A 14,182-nucleotide genomic window follows, 5' to 3' on the forward strand; every position below is an offset into this window, starting at 1 on the left:
TGCAGCTGGAGCCACAGACAGGGCTGAAGGGAAGTGGCAAGTCATTACTGGGGCTGGAATGCGGCCAGGGTGTCTTGAAATACCAGCTTGCAAAACTTTCACCAAAACACGCCAACGGAGCGGGTGTTTCTAGGATAACAGATCCGGCTTTTCCCTCTGCAGCTGCCCCAGGAGCAGCAGCACCAGGGAAAACCATTAGCAGGAATTAAGGCCGTAACAGAGCCCGGGTCCCTCGGGATGCTCCGGGTCGGTTTGCTGAGCTCAGGAGTCCGGGTAGGGCTGGAGGTGAAGGGCTCGTTTCTTTGCAGTCCCTTTGTCTTGCTGTGGGGAGGAATCCCTCCTCCGTGCTGAGCCCATGGGATGTGTGCAGGTCTGGCTGCAGCCAGCAGAAGGCAGCAGTGAAGGTAATTTTTTAGTGCTTTTGGGATGTAAAGAGGGGTTTAAGCGGTTTTACCCACCTCCCGCATGCAGAGCGTTGCTCACCCTGTGCTGGAGCGATGGGACAAGGGGTGATGGGTTTAAACTGAAGCAGGGGAAGCTCAGGTTGGATGTAAGGAAGTTCTTCCCTATGAGGGTGGTGGGACGCTGAAATGGTTTGAATAGAGAAGGTTTGGATGAACCATCCCTGGCAGTGCTCAAGGCCAGGCTGGACACAGGGGCTTGGAGCAAGCTGCTCTAGTGGAAGGGGTCTCTGCCCATGGCAGGGGTTGGAGCTGGATGAGCTTTAAGGTCCCTTCCGAATCCAAACCATTCCATGATTCTATGACTGCTCCTGCAGAGGCAGCCATGGATAACCCCAGCGCTGCGTAAGGCACAGAGATGGCATCACTTGAAGAAGGCAAGATACAAAGAGAGAAGATCTTTCCCATGGCAGGGAGTTTGAACTGCATGACCTTGAGGTTCTTTCCAACCCAAACCCACCCGTGATCCTATGATTCACCCAAACCCATTTGAAAACATAAAATCGAATCCTGGCACAAGGCTGCAAGGACCATGAAGGAGCCAAGAATTCACTGTTCAGCATCACTAGGCCCTTCTTCCATCCCCAAACCCTCAACCTCAGTCCCCAGCAGCTCCCTGTTGCACAGCACCGAGAGCCTCCCCGCTGCAAACCCTGCCAGCCAAGGGATGGAGGGCAACCCCACGGGAGCATGGAAGGAGACATGCAACCATGGCCTGTGTCCATGCAAAGCCTGTGGCTTTCTGCTGGCATTCCCAAGAGCAAAATCACTGCCCTCGTTGAGCAACAGCTTGAAAGGCAAAAAGAAAAGCAAAGGGCCCGAGATGACAGGGGTAGGATCCACCCTGCCTGGCTACGGGCAGCGAGCACCCCGACTGCCAGCCCAGGCGCTGGCAAAGCCCTCGCTCAATGCCCTGGAAGGAGCAGCAAGGCAGCAAAGGGGTCCGCAGCCAGGCTCTGCAGTGATCGGCTGCCTTTACCCAAGCTCCATCACCCCATGCAGGCACCTCCAGCTTGTCTGTGGCTCCCCAGATAGGCAAAGCGTCCCCCAAACCCAGCCAAGCTCCCTTAGCAAACCACTTCTTTCCTATGGTTGAGCTGCCTTGGCAGCCTGGGAGCCGCTCCAGGAGCTTCACTTTGCTTTATGTCCCAGTATCCCAGGTCAACCGAACACATTGGGAATGAGAACTCCTGACTCCAGGAACGCTCCTCCAGCCTGACACCAGGAACAAGACTTCCCAGACAGAATGACAGCCCTCTCCAGCCCGCAAGCACATGGAGGAGGGGAACATGAACTACACCTCTGCTAATGAGCCACCCAAAGCCTGGTGAGAGGTGGTAAGAGGGAAAAGCAGAGGAGGGAGCAGGGCTTCGTTATGCAACCGCGTTATCTAACGACCACAGAGACACCCTATAGGGGCTCTTTGTTTGCAGAGGGCAGGATAAAGAAATGCCACCAATATCTGAGTCACTGGTTCACCAAGAGGCTCCGTGGTTATTTTCAGATGGAAACTTTTCCAGTTTCACATGATAATTTGGGAGGCCTGGCTAATTCCCTGGCTCCACCCACCGCCTTGTAACACAGCTCCCTGCTGCTCTTGCATATATAGATAGGTATGGCCCTACAACTGGGTGCAGACAGAAGAGCCCGGAGACAGAGCAAACCCAGACTTTCTTCTTTCCCAGCTGCCCTCTACCCACTCCCACCATGAAGAAGGAAATACTGACCCTGGCCTTCGCTCGAGCCGTCTTTGTGGAGTTCCTCTCCACGCTCATCTTCGTCTTCATCGGCCTCGGCTCAGCCCTCAAGTGGCCGTCAGCCCTGCCCAGCATCCTCCAGATCGCGCTGGCGTTCGGCCTGGCCATCGGCACGTTGGTGCAGGCATTTGGCCACATCAGCGGCGCCCACATCAACCCGGCCGTGACCATCGCCTTCTTCGTAGGGAACCAGATCTCCTTCCTCCGCACACTCTTCTACGTGATCGCCCAACTGGTCGGGGCCATCGCTGGGGCTGGCATCCTCTATGGGGTGACGCCGGCCAATACCCGTGGTAACCTGGCCATCAACGCTGTAAGTATCCTTGCCTGGAGATGGTTCACCTTGCCGTGCGGGCTCCCCTTCCCTTCTGAGTGGGTAGCTCGTGCCAGTGCCAGCTCGGAGAGCCGAATCCATGCGGAGGGTCCATCTCAGTGCATTGCATAGAGGGATGGGAATGGGCTAGAAGCAAACCCCGGCATAGCCAACAGATTGACATGACAGGTTTATTGTGCGGGGTAATAAATGGCATGTTTTTTTTCCCTTCTTTAATAAGCGCTTCCTTTATCCTAAGGGCCTGAGTGAGTCACCAGCACCATTGAGATGTTCTTGACTGCAGCCTCTCCACCTGGAGATTAGTGCTGGGATAGGAGCTGTGCCAGGACAGAGGCTGGAGGGCAGGGAGCAGAGCCAGCATGGGCAGGGGGAGCAGAGCCCGCTGGCACTGCCGCTCTGGGGGAGCTGGGGATGGGAGGAGGATGGAGAAGAGCTGAAGGATCAATCACAGGCAGGCAGCAAGCGGCTGCTCTTGGAGGAGAAGGCAGGACATCGGCACCCTGGGAGATAAGTGGGGGTGAGGAGCTTGTCTCAAACCACCTGAAATGGGAGCAGCGGAGCCACTGCTCCAACCACATCAGGTCTGGACCCCTGGGATCAGCACAGACTTGTGGCGGAGGGTTCTGACACCAGGGTAGGATGCTGCATGCATCTTGTTCCCGCATGCTCCCGGTCCCAAACCAGTCAGCTTCAGCTAAAAAGCATGGGTCTTGGGGCACTTTGTCCTTCTCAAGCCCAGTGGGGTCCAGCCTGTCTGACAGATCCCAGTGGAGAGCACAAAGGCACTGGGACAACACCCAAACGTTCACCCCAACCCTCTCCCTTCATCCCGTGCCCCTCAGCCTCCAGAAAGCAGAGGGGAGAAGAATCAGGATGCAACAGCTTGCAAGGATCAAGGGGGAAAGAAACAAAGCAGAAAAAGGGACAAATCCATGTGGGATTTGGTAGGAAAACACCGAGTGCAGTGGAGACAAGTGAGTGGAAAGAGATTGGAGAGTGCTGGGAAGGGAGAGATCAGGAGAGAGGCAGATTTTGGGCCAAGAAAGGTGATTTCTTCCTTCTCAGGGAAAGAACCCATGGCAGCACAGCACCTTGTGCCCAAAGGCAGGGGACTTGGGGAGCTTCTCTTGCATGGCTTTGCGAGCCCAAACCCACCAGCAAAGCACTCAAGCGGCATTGCTGAGCCCTGGGGATGGGTGATGACTGTTGCTTTTGCCGGTTGGCAGCTCAACAACAACACAACCCCCGGGCAGGCCCTCGTGGTGGAGATCATCCTCACCTTCCAGCTGGCCGCCTGCATCTTCGCATCCACGGACAACCGGAGGAGCGGCAACGTGGGCTCTCCAGCACTTTCCATTGGCCTCTCTGTTGCTGTAGGCCACTTGGTGGGGGTGAGTGTCCGGGCAGAGGATCCTGCTAGGACAGAGCCCCCCAGAATACCCCCATGCGGTTGGTCCCAGAGGGAGCTGCATTGGGAGAGCCAACGGGACATCGCCGGGCTCCTTGTCCATGGTGATGTAGGGAAGGATGATGTCCATTGCAGCCTCTCTGAGAGAGACAGCACCAGGGACCGCTTCAGTCCCTGCTTCTGGGAAGTTGTCCCTATCTGCTAAGCCAGGGGTTAAGATGAAGAGGCCAGGTTAAGATGCTGCATCTTAACCTGGTCTCCTTTCCACACCGACAGATCTACTTCACCGGCTGCTCCATGAACCCAGCCCGGTCCTTTGGGCCCGCGGTCATCGTGAGGAGGTTCAGCTCAGCACACTGGGTGAGCATCAGTGCTGGGATCAGGCTGGATGAGATGCAGGGCAAGGGAGAGGGCAGGGATGGCCACGGGGCTGGATGTTTTAGAGCCAGAAAGGATAAAAGGGACTGGAGAACACTTGATGAATGGATGGGGAACAGGTTATCCCCATAGCATAGAGCCAGTATAGCCCCCATGCAATGGTGCACAGTGAGCCAGGGCATCATCTGATGTCCATAAAGTCCATAGAGAAGCCCAGCTTTGGCTTTCCACTCACCTACTGAACCTGCAAGCTCAGACCCAAGCCTTGCAGAGCAGGCTTGGTGCTTCCTTGCCAGCACACATCTCTGCACTCATAAAGAGCTTGCTGTCTTCAGGAAGCAAAGCTTGAAGGGAGTTCAGCCCAAGAAGTCTACTGGGATGGGTATTTGTGTCTCTGCATGGGATAAGTGACGTGGAGCAGCGAGGGATGCTGGTGTAATGGCTGGACCTGGTGCATTATCCTCCAGGACCTGCTTTCACCCTCCTCCTTGTTTGCTTTCTAGGTGTTCTGGGTTGGACCCATCCTTGGGGCTTGCTTGGCCTCGCTGCTCTACTTCTACATCCTGGTCCCCTACTGCATGAACATGTCAGATAGGGTTGCCATCATCAAGGGCACCTACGAGTCAGAGGAGGAGTGGGAAGAGCAGAGAGAGGAGAGGAAGAAATCCATGGAGTTGACCCCACCATAGGAAGAGTTGGGAAAGAACGAGCAGAAGGAGGGAAGGAAGCTCCACACATGGGCTCATGTGTGCACCAATGAACACATCCAGCTACAGCAGACTCTTAAGCAAAAGTCTTTTAACTCAAAGACCGCCTGTGGCTATGAAAGGAGCATTGCAGTGTCTGTATATAACCCCTCTACATGAGTGTGAGCGCTAGAACCTCTCCTAAGCTTAACTGCAGCCAGCGAAGGCATCTCAGCCGGGGGCAGCCTCAACTGCAGCTTCGCACCCACCGGCCTGCATCCCTGCCCTCCCCGGTGCCAGTTCTGCACCGTTGGCAGAGGCCTGAGCCTGCATGTGCTGGTGCACACCGGATTTCACCCCTGCATCTGATGGCCCAGGGGATGGAAACACGATGTAGACCCCAGCAGAGAAGAATGACAGCTTTGGGCAAGGTGGGTGCAGCCCAATCCCCCGCTTCCTCCCCGCCACAGGGCCAACGCTACTCATAGATGCTCTTTGTCATGCATTAGCTGGTGCTGGGGAGTCCTATTTATTCGTGGCTGTGGAAAGAACCGTGATTTGTGCATTTTGTGTCAAGATCTTTGTAAGATAGGATATTATTTATTGTGAATAAAGGGAATTTTAAACAAGCCACGGGCATCAGATTGTAGGAGTCAAGAATGGATGAAGCTGGCTGCAGAGCCATCCCAAAGGGCAGCTCTTGGACCCCAAACCCTGTGGGAACTGGCACTATGGGGTGGTTGGGGAGGTGATAGTGGTGAGGATGAACCAGGCAGGGGATGCCTCACAAGCAGGACCCAGGTCCAGGGCAGTGTGAAGCCCATCAGCAGGGCTGGCACGGGCAGGGAGGAGCCAGCAGCAATCCTTCACGCTCCAGTTTGACTCAGCCTTTCTGCCATACCAGTTCTCCCACTGGTGCCCTCAAAAGCTGACCCACAACGCTCCCAGCCCCTCTCCTGGTGCCAAACCCACACCTTCGCCCTGACCTCCTGCTGCAGCCCTGCTCTTCCAGTTCTGCCACCACTGTCTGCCAAAGCGCCTCGCTCCAGCCTGGCCATGGGGACACCGGCTCCATCCCTCCCTCCGGCTTCCCAAATCCAGCCCCTCACAAAGCTCCATCACAGCCCCTCTTTGTGCTGCAGAGGTGAGGCTTCTGCTGAGCACAGACCCCAAAGGAGGTGGGAGATGCTTGTCCAGGAGCTCACTGATGCAGCCCAATGGCCACTACATGGGTCATGCCCCCTTCGCATGGCAGATGGGCAGCATCACCCCTACTTGAAGCGGCTTTGCAATGCAGGCTGAGCCTGGGTAGCAGCAGACCCTTGCCCCTCATTTTCCTTCACCCTCCGTGCTCTGGCACTCAACACAAGAGATGGGTGACAAGCAGGAGGAGAAAAGGAGGTGGAAAAGCCCCTAGTTTGGGTCACACAGAGCTAGGGAGCTAAAACCACAACCCTGCACCCTGCCTTAACCCTCCCATCCCACCCCTCCTCAGGGATGGGCTGAGGCAACAACCCCTCTGTGCCTCAGTTTCCCCTTTCTTAAGGGTGGAGAATAACAAGCCCCTTTCCCATTGGGAAAGGGCAGCACGATTGCACATGGAATGGTGATGCTCTTCAGACACAAGCCCCAGTGGAACATTAAAGCACCTCCAGAAACCAGAGACACCCCTTTCAAAGCACCCCACAGCAAAGCATGGGGCAGGTCAGCATCCCGAAAGCTGCATCCCACAGTCTCCCTCCGCTGCACCCCTGGACCCTGAGGATGCACCCAGAAGTACATTGAGAGCAGGGAACCCTGAGCATCCCCCTTTCTTTGCTGACCTAAACCCCATCCACCCCAGCATCCAGGAGTCCTGGCATACCCCACACCCCATAAAGGGACTCAGGGACCACCACAGCACCCCATGGAGGGGCCCAGCCCACAGCAGCACTTCCAGGGTGCCCAACAAGCAGCAGAAAGGCAGGCTGGGTGTGAGCCCTCCATGGGATGAATCAGAGCATCTGCCACAGCAGCTCTGCGTCAGCACAAAAAGCAGCCAGCGCCTGGCTCGAAAACCCAGGATGGACCCAGGCAGGGCTGGGGGCAGTGGGGAGGGGGGCCCAAGCAATGAACCCCCTTCCCCATTGCACAGGCAGGGGTAGACCCTCAGCCAGAGTGAGCACAGGCTGGATGCCGGCAGCATCCTGCCCGGTGCAGAGCTCTTGGTGCTCGTGTCACACCTTCCCCACCCAGCTTTGTGCTGGTCCATGTTAGGTGCAATCCATGGCAGAGAGGTTGCATTTAATCCAGCCCAAAGCCTGGCATCCTGCAAGGGATGTGACCTCACCTGTGCCAGGGCAGAGCCCAGCTCATGCCTGGGGAGCCCCAAGGTCCTTCTGCCTGCTCTTGCCTGCCCAAGGATGAGAACAGCAGTGCTTAACCCTGGAGAAATTTGGGTCTTTTTAAGCATTCAAGCCCTGTTTTGAACGGGGCTGTTACTGCTGAGCACCAGCCCCACAGAAATGGCCATTTCACAGGGAAAACCCCACCTCGACTCCAGCAGACAAACCAAGGTCTGATATAATCCCTGGGCATCCAAACCAGCTTTACCTGCAGTGCACAACAACGCAGTCACAGCCCTTTTCCCTGCTTCTCCCTGAAACAGGAGCTGCCATTCCAACAGCAGCATCTCAGCACACCTCCATCCACACTGTCACCCACCCTTCCTATGGCCATGGGCATCCAGCACCGGTTGGGTTATAAGGAAGTGAATTAAATCAGTGTTTCGTATCACCGGTTCCTCACACATCCCCTGGTTTAGAGCACATCGGGTGAAACTATTGCACTGCAGCACATCCTTCTTGTACATGTGTGCCATAACAAAGTGCAGTTACCCCCTAAACACCCCTACCAGCAGTTGCCTTACTCCAAGAGCATTTCACAGACTATTTCTCATTCTGGACCATCTTTTCCATTAGCACAGTTTTAAAAAGGTCCTGTTTTGTTCTGGCAGGGAGGAAAACCCCAACTTCTCCCATGTTGTAGCAACCTTGAAACCTTATATCTCCTCGCACATCAAAGAGCTTTCAACCTGTTTAAGGAAGGGCTCCTTGTGCAGCATCTAAAGTCCCTGAAACACAAGCTTGCTGGGCCATTGTAGACACAGGGGAGGGCACCAAGTGCTTGAAGGGAAACAAGACCTTGTGCCAATATCCCTGTTAAACAAGGGTATTTCCAATGGGTTGAAGGTGCCTCTTTGCTTCAACCCTTGGCAAAGGATCAGCCCAGCTCCCTCCATCACTGCCCCCAAGCAAGAAGGGATAACGCTGCCCAACCTGGGAGCACATCCCCGCCACCAGCACTGGGCTTTGCAACCCCAAATGCTTTGCTTCAAGCTGGAGTTTGACTTCCCATGAAAAGCACCTGGAGAGCAAAGCAAAGTCCTGCTTGTTGAGAACGGGGTGATGAGGGATGGAGACACACAGGCAAGCACCAGGGCAGATGGGAAAGCACCGCAGAGGGGGACTGCAGCCCATCAAGTGCTGCTGCAAAGGCCGAGTGGCCCAGGAAAGCAAAGACCCCTCCAGGAGCAGCTTTGCTGGAGAGCCCCAAACAGGCAAGGACCAACTCAGGTGCCACAAAGAAGCCGAGCCAGAGATGCTCTCCCTCTGCAGCGCACTGGGAGACGCAAGAGGCTCTTGAGATGCTTCCTGTGCATCATCCAGGGCAGAGGAGAAACCTCGGCACAGAGGCACGGCAGAGCCCGGCAGGATGTTGGCGTTAGTCACGCTCCAGCCTGTGCCAGCACCCACCTCCTCTCGAGCGCACGCACCGAGCTTCCCCCTCCTACTCAGCCTCTGCCCAGCCTTGAGCTGCTGCGGTCCCGGTTCTGTGAGCCAGGAGCAGCGAGGGCCGACAGCCACCCTTCCTGTTGGCACCGGGAGCAGCCTCCACCTCAGCATCCGCCGCCTTCATCTGTGTTTGCTCATGGGCTTCTATCATAGAATGGATTGGGTTGGAAGGGAGCTTAAAGCCCACCCAGTTCCAACCCCTGCCATGGGCAGGGACACCTTCCACTAGAGCAGCTTGCTCCAAGCTCCGTCCAACCCGGCCTTGATGGGATGGAGCATCCAAACCTTCTCCATTCAACCCATCCCAGTGTCCCAGCACCCTCACAGGGAAGAGCTTCCTTATCTCCAACCTGAACATCCCCTGTTCCAGTCTAAACCCATCCCCCCTTGTCCCATCGCTCCAGTCCCTGCTGCAGGTCCCTCTCCAGCATCCTTGTAGCCCCTTCAGACGCTGGAAGCTGCTCTGAGGTCCCCATGCAGCTTCTCTGCTCCAGCCCCAGTGTTCTCAGCCTGGCTCCATACGGGAGCTGCTCCAGCCCTTGAGCATCCTCATGGCCTCCTCTGGCCTTTCTCCACCAGCTTCATGTCCTTATGCTGAGGGCACCAGCACTGCACACAAGGATGACTTGGGTCGAATGCAGCAGCACATCGGGTCAGGCTTCAGCACCCAGCAGCAGTGGGCACCACTGCAGACGTGAGTGTGAAGCCACTAGTGCTCTGCTTTGGTCCTTGCTTCAGCGTCGGTGCAGTGCACCAAGACCCTGCTGAGTGCATGGGGAGATGCAGCACCATAATACATGGGAATACAGGATGAGCGTTGCCCCCAAATAAACCTGCAATTCAAGAGATGAAGGGCAGAAGATGTCCAGAGCCCAGGGAGGGCAAGAGAATCTCTTCCCACCTCAACACCCCCCTAGAGCCCTAAAAATGCTTCTAAAAGCATCTAAAGACTTGGCTTTATTTGAGTTATAATATGCATAATAATTGGGAGTTATTAACAGATGCTCCAAGGTTGGGGACCAAAAGGGGACAGCGTTTGGGCTGGTGCTGCAGTAAGCATGGAGCAGCACCCATGGGAGAGCAACGGGTGCCTGGGACATCTCTTGCTGCCCTCTGCTGGGATGCTCCATGGAGAACAAGCAGGAGACCGGGAAAATCCTCATCAGAGAGGGGTCCCTTAGAGTTAAAAGGGGGAAAAACCCCATTCCTGCTTCCAGCCTCTCCTCCAAAGAGCAGCCTCAGCATCCCACAGGAGAACAAGGTTCTCTCCCTGCCTGGACCACAGGCTCCTCGCTGCTGGCTCAGGGCTGCGTTTCTGCTGCCAAGTTTCCTCTTGCTCCAAGGTTTTAGCTCCCTTTTCCAGGATACAGCCCGTTTGTTCTTCACCTCCCTCCTGCAAACAGGCAAAGTCCAAGAGCGGCTCCAATAATGGCTCCTTGTGCTGCGGGGTGGCGACATCAATAAAAGAGAGCCATAAAGTAAAGAAGGGAAAACAAAGACGCAACCTTAAGGTCTGCCTGACAAAGGTGCTTTGTTGGGAAAGGGCAGCTCCGGAGCCAGGAGGGTTTTCCAGGCACAGCTGCTGAGAGCAAGGAGAATACAAGGACTTAGCAAGCAAAGAAGGGATTAAGCAGCTTTAAGCCCCAGCCCAGTAAGAGGCCTCTGAACTGGCTGAGCTCCCACCCCGGGGTTGATGCACACTCAGCATTTGGGCTGGTTTCCTCCAAAACAAGAGATTCCCAAGCTCGTGGCTTCCAACCAGCATCGGGATGCACAGGAGGACGAGTCCTCATGCCCAGCCTTGCTGCATGGGAAGGGTCCTGGAGATCCAGGATCCAATTCAGCTCAGAAACAACCCCTAAAACCATAACCACCAACCAACAAAACACAACAGAGCATCTGGCAAGCACCCTCCAGGATACGGCCCTTGGCTGCCGGCTTGACATTAATCCTGCTTGGCAAGACAGCAAGAGCTCTCCTGCCCACAAGCCAGGTACAGCTGCAGGTTGATATAATGCCCTCTTGTGCAGCTGGGGAGGGGAAGAAAAGGATCAAACGAAGCTCAAGATGCCCTATACAGTTTGCCTTTTCTTGTCAAAGGGCCTCAAAGAGAGAGAAATCAATTCCCCTTCCCCAAGGATTCCCTCAACTGTTGGGATTTCCTCCCTCATTCCCAAGAGGTGCATTTATCCTGTGATGGAGCAGCTCTTTCCCTGCCCGAGCAGTTCCAGCCGGAGAAAACGAACCCTTGCTCCTCTCTTGAAGGGAATTCCTTAGTTTTCAAGCTATTCACCCAAACCAGCCAATTGCTTTCCAACAGGGAGCCATTCCCCCCTCCTCCTTTAAAAGACCAGAGTCCATAGGAATTATGATAGCTGCTATCAGCATCCATCCGCATCAAAAGGGAAAGGGATATAAACCACTATCAGTTTATTTTGTTCCAGCCAGATAAGAAAACCTCTATGGCTCTTTCACAAAGAAACCCTGTAAGAGCAGTTAATCGGGAGATAAAGCTTTGATTTAAGTCGGGTGTGTAAATAGTGACATCAAGAGGCTCCTTATCTCTATGCCTTTGTCCTGGAGTTTGCTTTAGATTTGGAGCTCAGCACTGAAGCTGAACATCAGGAACCAGCTCAGCTCTGCATAGGCAGCATCCCTGCAAGAGCAAGACCCTGGGCTTGGGTTTACTCATCCCTGCCTTTGCTTTACTCATCCCTGCCTTGGGTTTACTCATCCTTTATAATTCAACCCCCAGATATGCATTTTTCCATGGAAACAGCATGTGAAGGAAACACCTTTCTCTAGCAGCAACCCCAGCTTTTCAGTGCTTCAGTGTCTTGGTGCATTAACAAGGCTCTTCCCCACCATAAAGCGCTTCCATCCACATCAAGACACGCTCCAAATCAACCTGTGAACGGGACATCTGCAGCACCACGGTGATCAGGAGGGAGCATCCTGCAGCACATCAGTGCGTGCTATTTAGCACCAGCCCCAGAGTCTCAGAGCTAGAGCAGAGTGGTCAAATCAGGTACCCACAATTGCTAGGAGGGCACAGGAGCTGCAGGTCCGATGGCAAACCCTGCCCCAAGCTGATGGGGCTTAATTCATAGAATGGTTTGTGTTGGAAGGGAGCTTAAAGCTCATCCAGCTCCAACCCCTGCCATAAGCAGGGACACTTTCCACTAGAGCAGCTTGCTCCAAGCCCCATCCAACCTGGCCTTGAACACTGCCAGGGATGGGGCACCCAAACCTTCTCCATTCAACCCATCCCAGTGCCCCAGCACCCTCACAGGGAAGAACTTGCTCACATCCAACCTGAGCTTCCCCTGTTCCAGTCTGAACCCATCACCCCTTGTCCCATCGCTCCAGTCCCTGATGCAGGTCCCTCTCCAGCATCCTTGGAGCCCCCTTCAGACACTGGAAGCTGCTCTGAGCTCTCCAGGCAGCTTCTCTGCTCCAGCCCCAATGTTCTCAGCCTGGCTCCTATGGGAGCTGCTCCAGCCCTTGAGCATCCTCATGGCCTCCTCTGGCCTTGCTCCAGCAGCTCCATGTCCATGCTGAGGACCCCAGCACCGCACACAGCTCCTCTTCAACATTGCAAGAGTGAATTCTGCACTGATATCTTGCAATAAGAGAGGGCTCAAACGCCCGGCATGGGCAGCAGACCAGCTTCCAGGCTGCAGGCAAAGGAGCTGAGGCCATAGGGTCCAAATTCTGCCGCTGCAGCAGGGTGCAGCTCCCCTGTTTATCATTGCACATCCCCTGGGGTAGATGGAAAGCCATGGGCAGCCGTTCCCGGCTGAGCAAACACAGCTTCTCTATCTAAACAGGCAAGTGAATCTGGAGGCATAATTTGTCATCTAATTGCAGCGACACACCCAGGATTAATTGGTACATTTGGATGCAAAGCAGGTTTTATTTATGGCACACTCAGGTTTCAGCAGCCCATTGCCAGCAATCGCTGCCAAGGGAAAAGCCATCGCAAACAGCCAAAGAAGGGCTCAAAGGGGGAGTTCCTGCAGTGCGGAGGAGTGCAGGTTTAATCACACACAAACCTGCCGAGGGCCCATTGAAATCAAGAGGCTGAAATGCAAACCTCAGCCACATTAGCTCCAGGCTCTATTTGAGGCCATTTCAGCCCATGTACAATGATAACCAAGATCTCGAGAGCATCACGGGCAGGAAGAAGAGGCAGGTGAGAAAATAAACCTGACAGAGTTCTCCGTATTTCAAAGCCAAGGGGGCACAGAGCAGAAATGAACCATGTTAAAGAGGGGACACTGAGCAGGAACAAACCCTTCCCCACCATCTCCCTTTGCCTCCGATAAAAGAGGGTATAAAACCAACCCAACCCTATCCCTACACAAGGGCTTTGGCAGGCTTCAAGCACATCAGCACTAAACCCATGTGAGACAAACCCAACCCCATGGGCATCAGCACGGATGCTCCTCACACACTCACAGCTTCACTTGCCCAGAGCTGCCCCAGTTCAGCTCCCGCAGGGCCCCAGCATGACCCAACAATGGCTTGGTGCTGGGCCAGGGTGCCCCAAAGGGCTGAGCCTGCTCCAAACCACCTCATAGCACCCAGCACAGCCCTTAGCATCTGCTCTCCTCTGGAAGGGAAAGGGAAGCACCCACCTTTCAGTGCAGAGCATCATGCTGAGAGCACAGGGAGCAAGGAACAGGCGAAGAGGACCAGGAGGAATATCCAGGGAGCAGGAGGGATGGCAAACTCAGGGCTAAAAACCATGGGTGGACTCAGCACCAGGCTTTGTAGGCAGCAAAAGCTCAGCCAGGTGAGGTTGATTGCTGAGGCTGATTGCTGGGGTTAAGGGAGTAAAATGCACTGATTGACCCAGGTGAAAGGACAGAGCCTCTGATCTGACCCCAATCACCATCACTTCCCACTGGTGGGGAGCTGGGGAGCAATGAGAGGATGCTGTGAGGGAAGAGGAGGATGGACAGAGGAAGGATGGACAGGTCCAGGCCCCTCACTCCAAGACATTGAGGGGCTGGAGCAGGGCCAGAGAAGGGCAATGGGGCTGGTGCAGGGCCTGGAGCCCAAGTGGGATGGGGAACGGCTGAGGGACCTGGGGGGTTCAGCCTGCAGAACACTACACTGCCTGACAGGAGGATGGAGCCAGGAGGGGGCTGCTCTCTGCTCCCAAGGGATGGGACAAGAGGAACCGGGCTCAAGCTGCACCAGGGCAGGTTTAGATGGAGCTGAGGAACAATTCCTGCCCCAAAGGGTGCTCAGGCATTGGAACAGGCTGCCCAGGGCAGGGCTGCAGTCACCGTCCCTGCAAGTGCTCACACACCTTCA

The 14,182-nt window shown here is 55.2% G+C and overlaps 1 protein-coding gene across 1 annotated transcript; it reads left to right on the forward strand.

Moving 5' to 3' along the window:
- Positions 1-2,168: 2,168 nt before the first annotated feature.
- On the forward strand, positions 2,169-5,027 carry AQP5 (aquaporin 5; the record flags this gene model as incomplete). The annotated part of the gene is made up of 4 exons (XM_080635453.1): positions 2,169-2,531; positions 3,779-3,943; positions 4,237-4,320; positions 4,842-5,027. The coding sequence occupies 4 exons, from the start codon at positions 2,169-2,171 to the stop codon at positions 5,025-5,027; spliced, it is 798 nt and encodes a 265-aa protein (XP_080491579.1).
- Positions 5,028-14,182: the final 9,155 nt, after the last annotated feature.

Source organism: Psittacula echo (genome assembly GCF_963264785.1).
Source record: "Psittacula echo genome assembly, chromosome: 27".
Lineage (NCBI taxonomy): Eukaryota > Metazoa > Chordata > Aves > Psittaciformes > Psittacidae > Psittacula > Psittacula echo.